This window comes from Arachis hypogaea, chromosome 12 (genome assembly GCF_003086295.3).
Source record: "Arachis hypogaea cultivar Tifrunner chromosome 12, arahy.Tifrunner.gnm2.J5K5, whole genome shotgun sequence".
Classification (NCBI taxonomy): domain Eukaryota; kingdom Viridiplantae; phylum Streptophyta; class Magnoliopsida; order Fabales; family Fabaceae; genus Arachis; species Arachis hypogaea.
The window spans coordinates 72,003,048-72,010,369 of record NC_092047.1 but is presented as its reverse complement, the minus strand read 5'-3'; the positions used below and the strand labels follow the sequence as shown (position 1 = coordinate 72,010,369).

Here is a 7,322-nt window from a genome sequence, read left to right as displayed (position 1 = left end):
ATATAATAATAATAAAAAAGTATAAATTCTATTTGTCTCTGAGTTTGTCTCTGCAAATTAATCAATTTAACCAAAAATCTCACCGGTAATCGTAAGTAGGGGTGGCAAGCGGGGAAGTCTGCCTCATCCCGCCCCGCTCCGCCAAAAGTCTGTCCTTTGGCGGGCTGGTCCGCCCCGTCCCGCCTATTGAGGCGGTCTTAAAATCCCACTCGACCCTGTCTAACGGCGGGCTGGAGGACTAAACCCGCCAAATCTCATTTTTTTTACTATTAACTATTAAATAATATATATAATTTCACAACTATTTAAATAAATTTATAATTTCTAAAGGCATAAAAAAATTATAATTTCTATATTCACAAACTTTAAAAGTCTTTGTAATTATAAATATCTAATAAACATCATTATAAACCAAGTTTTTCATCCAAAACATAATTACAAATATTGTCTCCAACGCAAAATAAACATAATCTAAAACATAATTATAAATATTATCTCCAAAACAAAATAAATATAATCCAAAACACTCAATTTTTATGTTCATTCTCTTATAAGTTAGGTTGAAAAAAGTTAGATTTTGGCAAAAAAATTACAAAAATATCCCCTTATCAAAAAAACACTACGTTCGACGGAGAAGTCCGCCCCACCCCACTAAAACTCACAATTTAAAATAAATTTTTACTATTTGACGGTCCCAATTTTCTAACCTAATTCGCTTTATTTTTGCAGGATACACAGACCAGTCCGATAGATTTAGACCAGCTCGTCACCCGTAACGTTAAGTCCGTAACCCAATAACCCAATAATTCAATACTACCTCGACTACGTACGAAATTTTTCTTTCCCCATGTATCCCTACAGCAATAATAAATTATTAAACCCTTGTTCAACCCAACGTGGTTCCTAGTAATTCAAGCGTGCCTCTTGGACTTGAGATCTGGTTTTATTACTTTTCTTTCGTCAGATTTGGTGCTGCGTTTGGTGTCGTCTCCGATCAGGCTTCTCTTTTCTGGGTGTCACTCATATTCTTTTGCAAGGCCTCGTGCTCGCTGTCGTCGTCGTCTTCGGTGAGGTTCTTCGCTGGTCCTGTTTGTTTGTTTATTTGTTCGTCTTCTCCCGTTTGAGTCTGAAGCTGTTCTTGATGTTCGGTGGTGTTCTATCAGATCTGTTATTCTTTATCCCTTACCTTGCATTTGATGTCTGCTTTTAGACCTATTTTTGAGTTTTTCTAGAGATGGATGTTTCAAATGACTGTGATAATGGTTCAGATTTCATTCTCTTTCTTATTTAATCTAATCAATTCTAGAATATTTTGATAGATGATTATGAGAAACTGGTTTTGGTTCAATTGAATGAATACATATTTCATCTCTGGTTGGAGATGCAATGAACCTATTTTGCAGACACCTTTCTTTATCGCTTATCTTTTAACCAAAAAGTCCAATAGCATTAGTAGTGAATATTTTAAAGTCCTTTGCACAAAGCCAAGCTAATTATTTCAGTTGTGGAAACTTAACTCTTATTAACGGGGCACCTTGGGTGACAGATCCAGAAGATGCACCGTAAACTTGACAATGGCATCTTAGCTGCTCAACTCCATTCGAGAAAGAAGGTATGTTGAAACTTGGAAGCTCCACAAATAAAATTAGCGTTGTGTTTTTGTTAAAGCATAACAGATAGTAGCACTACATGTTTGATAATATAATAGTATGATGAATATTTGATGAAGGCAATATCTGGTTCCACTTTTATGCTTCGATCTTTGTAAATAGGCAGAACAATTAGACCATTAATTAACCCCGAACACCTCTGACACTTTGACGCGTGCACAGATCTGGAGCAGGGGTTTAGCGTTGGGAGTGTTGGTGTTTGCTCTCGTCTTCGTATCTGTCTCTGCAGATGATGTTGTTGTGCTCACCGAAGATAACTTTGAGAAGGAGGTTGGTCAGGACAGAGGAGCACTCGTTGAGTTCTACGCTCCTTGGTAATAAAATAAAATAATCACCAATCCATTTTTGGTTCCTTTGTTGATTCAATTTTTACCTTATCTAGGGTTTAGTTCAGTATACAGTTCGAATAGAATGTGTTATTGTCCTTTATCTCTTTGATTTTGTAGATTAATAGATGTTTAACTTTATATTCTTTGATTTGATTCCTTTAATATAAGTTATTAGATGATAAGATCTCTGTATAATTGACACTAGAGAGAGTGAGGGTACCAACGAGACTTTTTTTGTGCCAACCGAAGGTTCTGAGTTCGTTATATATATATAGAAAGTTGCCAGGTTTTCACTCTGTCGGGTGATTCATCGTGTCAATTTTTTTTTTTTTGCGATCCAGCAAAGATAAGATGCACATTTTTTTTCTAATTCTCAATCTGTGTTTCTCATACCATTTTTTGTTACCATAGGTGTGGGCACTGTAAAAAGCTTGCCCCTGAATATGAAAAGCTCGGTTCCAGCTTCAAGAAAGCCAAATCTGTTTTAATTGGCAAGGTAAGCAAGCACAAGTGGTGTTTATCACTTTCTCAGTTTCTCTATATTCAACACCTTTCAAATATGATTCATTTTGCAATGTGTGTTGAGCTTCCAGTGTTCTTATGTATTTATGGTTCAATGCCAAGTTTTAGTTAACTAGGATGGTAGAAAGATTTTCTTGTTTTTGGGATAATCTATCATTTTGATTTTTTAGTTTTTATTCTTAAATTAGCATTTAGCACATATTCTCTTATATAATGAAATACTTTCCTTCCCTTCACTTTCTCGTACATCTTCAAAATGATATCCCTTCCTTTTTCTTCTCTGGTATTAAACAAATATGGTTGTTATAATGAAGTAATCATAAACTGAGGAAGTGAAAGAGAGGGGACAGACTGTGAAAAGTAATAAGACTTGGTTCACATTCCATATAATGCTTGCCCTTGTATGCTTTATGGTTTCTTGTTGACCTTTGTCATTGATAAATTGAAAAGGCTTACTTTTTAACGTGTTGCAGGTGGACTGTGATGAACACAAGAGTGTTTGCAGCAAATATGGTGTCTCTGGGTACCCAACAATTCAGTGGTTCCCAAAGGGATCTTTGGAACCCAAAAAGTGAGGAGACATTGCCCATTCAAAACATATATTGATACTATATTTTATCTCATTTCATGGTTACCTGTTTTGTCAAAGCTGTCATTCCTTCATGCTTAATACCTGAATTTTAAATATATCTGTAGGTACGAGGGGCCACGCACTGCAGAATCACTTGCTGAGTTTGTCAATACAGAAGGAGGTACTGTTTGAAATACACAGTTGGATCTAACCAACTGTGGAGAGAATTTTCCTCTCCTGAACTAACAAACTGAACAGAATTTTCTCACTAACTAGAACTAACTAATCCCTAGTATTTATTGGCAGCAGTTAAGCCTAGAACTACTGCTGCTAACCTGCTATACTAGCTTAATAGAGCTAACCAGCAGCCAACCAGCAACAATTATGAATTAAGTAGTGAAAATTCAGCTTATCTACTCCTTACCTCTCCTCCTATAAACCAATCCAAACCTGTTCCTATCAGTAGCTTCCTGAATAGGTCATATGTGATATGTGGAATCAAATATCTTACACCATTGGTCATGTCACATAGTAAAACATAGTCTGCACTCTGCACACCTCATCTAGTTATTTTAGCTTTACTAGTGATGAGGTGGAGCGTCAGCCCAATTTTTAGTTATCTTTAACTTATACCTTATTCTCTTTTAATGTTATTTTTTTCATCCTTGCACGTATAGTGGTACTTTCTGACAAGGGATTTTGTTTACAGGAACCAATGTGAAGATTGCTGCAACTCCCTCCAATGTTGTCGTGCTCACAGCTGAGAATTTTAACGACATTGTTCTGGATGAAACTAAGGATGTATTGGTTGAGTTTTATGCACCATGGTACTTGGCTGTAATTTTATATTGTTATTGTGCTAACTTTTTATCTTAGTTACTTTTTCTTTTGTTGTTGTTTTTCTTAAGTGTTTGTAGGCTTAGTTTATGTTATATATATATATATATATATATATATATATATATATATATATATATATATATATATATATATATATTCTCAATAAGTTCAAAAACTCTTATCACTAAATCTTATTGACTTTTGTAATTCTGTTAGGTGTGGACACTGTAAAAACCTTGCTCCTGTAAGTAAATATCTTATTTTACCTTGTTATCAATTTAATGTTGGGTTAAATAATATGAAGTTTCACTATTTTTATTCCACCTGTAGACTTATGAGAAAGTTGCCACAGCGTTTAAACTTGAGGAAGATGTAGTGATTGCGAATCTCGATGCTGATAAATACAGGGATCTTGCTGAAAAGTACGTTTTAACCACCCGATCTATTTTGTTAAGAAAACTAGTGTTCGATAGGCATAAATCTTTCTGAATATTCCAACCGAAGAAGGGAGTTATTTTAAGATGAAGGCACATGTTGAAAGGCTTCATTGTTTGTCTTTGTTTTTTTTTCAAGTCATGGTGCAGTTTTACCTCTAGTATGATGTCATGGGTTATATTTCTCAGCTCATGTGCTCACTTCAGTATATTATAAATGAAGTGAAACAGATGATTAAAGTCTGATAAAACATGAGCAACAAAGGTGGTGAAGATCATAGGCCCGGAAGATCACAATATGATAAATAATTTGGATCTGCTGGAATCTTTGTGCAGGTATGATGTGAGTGGGTTTCCTACATTGAAGTTCTTTCCAAAGACCAACAAAGCTGGACAAGATTATGAAGGTGGGAGGGACTTGGATGACTTTGTGACATTTATCAATGAGAAATGTGGTACAAGTCGTGATGGGAAAGGGCAGCTTACATCAAAAGTGAGTAATATGCTATTTAAGAGGGGACAAACAAGAACTTTTTTTCTCCTTGTGGTGGTGGTTTCGGAGTTTATGTTCTGCATTTTGTTCATATATTTGATACTTTTTTGTAGGCTGGTATTGTTGAAAGCTTGGATGCCTTGGTAAAGGAGTTTGTTGCTGCCGGTGATGAAGATAAAAAGGCTGTATTTTCCCGCATTGAAGAGGAAGTTGATAAGCTCCAGGGTTCTGCTTCAAGGTAACATCACCATTATGTAGTTGCCGTAATTGAATTGCTTCTATGTTGGCGTCGCTGTGCTTTTTCTTGTTAACGGCCAAAAGTTTAAGAGGAAGCAGTTAGGGCAGAGATGCCTAATTCTAATGGTTTTCTTGTTCAGATAGTTGTTAACCTGGATGCAATAATATAACTCTGTTTCACTAGGTACGGAAAGATGTACGTGAAGGCTGCAAAGAAATTTACTGAGAAAGGTTCTGATTATGCCAAGAATGAAATCCAGCGCCTAGAGCGCATTCTTGAGAAGGTAATATTCTCAGTTAAAATAACCAAGGTTTAACTTATTTTTATTGCTTTATTTTGAACTATTTTGTAGAAAAAAAGGGGACATTGAAGGAAAAAGTTTATATCTGTCAAGAAATCATTTCATAAATTATAAGCAGTTTTTATAAGAACTTGTTTTTGTCAAGGAATATTGAGGAAGAAGTCACATCATAAAAATACCTTTTAACCTTAAAATGAAGGCTTCTTATTCACAAGGTTGTCGGGGATGTGTCGAGAAAACATCTGTCCTATAGTTATCCGTTTGGGTCATTATTTTGATTTGGGCCTGCATCTGTCTTGTTCCCCCTTCTTCTATTGGTTCTCTTCTCTCGGATGATCCCACTGCCATAGTTGTTTTTTTCCCTTTATCAACCCAAAAAAAAAAAAAAAACTAAATCAAGAAAAATAAAATTAGACATAATTCTGAAGCAAATTTACATTTTTTGTACTCAATGGTCCATGTTTGATTGATGCAGGCTGTTAGCCCGTCAAAGGCTGATGAGTTGACACTTAAGAAGAATATCTTGTCAGCATTTGCATAAACTTAGAGGAACATTTGTTAGCCATCTATCCTCCAAGATAGCATTCCGACCCCAGCATTTTGAGATGCCAAAACAGCAGGAAGATTTCAGCATGGAGACTTCTTGTGACTCTTTGGCCTTGTATAATGAATGCATAGATATTTTGGGGGAAGATATGTTGTCTCTCTCGTCCCCATCTCTATAGTTTGACCCGAGGGATTTTTGAAACATGATGACATTTACCATTATGTTTGATGACACTCACTTTTACGTGATAATTGCTATGGGGGAATGGCAACCATAACTGAGTACCTAGAAATGGATTAATTTGATGACATTTCTACCGTTTAGATTTAGGTTTAGTGATAATCGTCAAAAAAAAAAAAAGTGATGATATAATCCATTTAGATTATCGACTAAATTCCTATTTTGATTTTTGAGATTTACGCGATTATTTATTTTGATTTCCGAAATTCAAAATTACACATAGTAGTATATTTTGATTCCCGAAATTCAAAATTACACATAGTAGTATTTCAGATATAGTTTCGGGCACCATTTTAGTCCCTAGGTTCCATTTTAGTCCCTAGGTTCTTTTCGACGCTGAGTTGGTTAATGAAATGCTTAGGGGGCAAAATATTGACATGCTAGGAGCTGTAACAGCTAGGTGACATAACAAGATTTGATTTAGGATCCAATTTGGTCTCTGAAATCTTAATTTATGCACATTATTAATGTTGTTCTCGGGCAAAATATTGACATGCTAGGAGCTGTAACAGCTAGGTGACATAACAAGATTTGATTTAGGATCCAATTTGGTCTCTGAAATCTTAATTTATGCACATTATTAATGTTGTTCTCTTCCTTTTTTGCTGCTTCTTCGTCACTTTTCTCTTTTTATTATTATCATTACTATTACCACCACCGTTGTCATCCTTTCACCACCATTACCTATCATCACCATCACTCTCACCATCCCTTGCACTTCATATCCCTATCTATTGCCAGCACACTTCATAGGTTCACCCCACCTCATGAACCGTCCACCCATTACATAGCCACACTTTCTCACATGCAATCTATTTCCACTGCCTATAATACTAAGAAGAACAACATCAATCACTTATAAACCTATTTTAAAATCAGATTCAACAATAGAAAAAAGGGTTATTTTGGAAAGATGGGGTTTTTTAACGAAGAAGCTTTCGGTAACCTTTGCTCTTGTAAGGATGAGAATTTAAATAAGAGAAAGACAAAACATAGGAAAAAGAAGAGAAGAGAGAATGGAAGGAGGAGGAGTTGGCAGTGGCAAAAAGAGTAGCTGCCGTCGCCAAGAGGTTGAGAGAGATGACCGGTTGCAATCTGACCTAATTACTACTCTAAAGAGAGCGAATTGAGCTTCTA

The 7,322-nt window shown here is 35.6% G+C and overlaps 1 protein-coding gene across 1 annotated transcript; it reads left to right on the top strand.

Moving 5' to 3' along the window:
* The first annotated feature begins 709 nt into the window (after positions 1-709).
* On the top strand, positions 710-6,255 carry LOC112727518 (probable protein disulfide-isomerase A6). The gene is made up of 13 exons (XM_025777288.3): positions 710-1,067; positions 1,547-1,612; positions 1,833-1,984; positions 2,411-2,495; positions 2,995-3,092; positions 3,218-3,273; positions 3,802-3,919; positions 4,149-4,176; positions 4,263-4,354; positions 4,703-4,859; positions 4,973-5,097; positions 5,281-5,380; positions 5,874-6,255. Exons 2-13 carry the CDS (start codon positions 1,556-1,558, stop codon positions 5,937-5,939), a joined length of 1,134 nt encoding a protein of 377 aa, XP_025633073.1. The 5' UTR covers positions 710-1,067; positions 1,547-1,555; the 3' UTR covers positions 5,940-6,255.
* Positions 6,256-7,322: the final 1,067 nt, after the last annotated feature.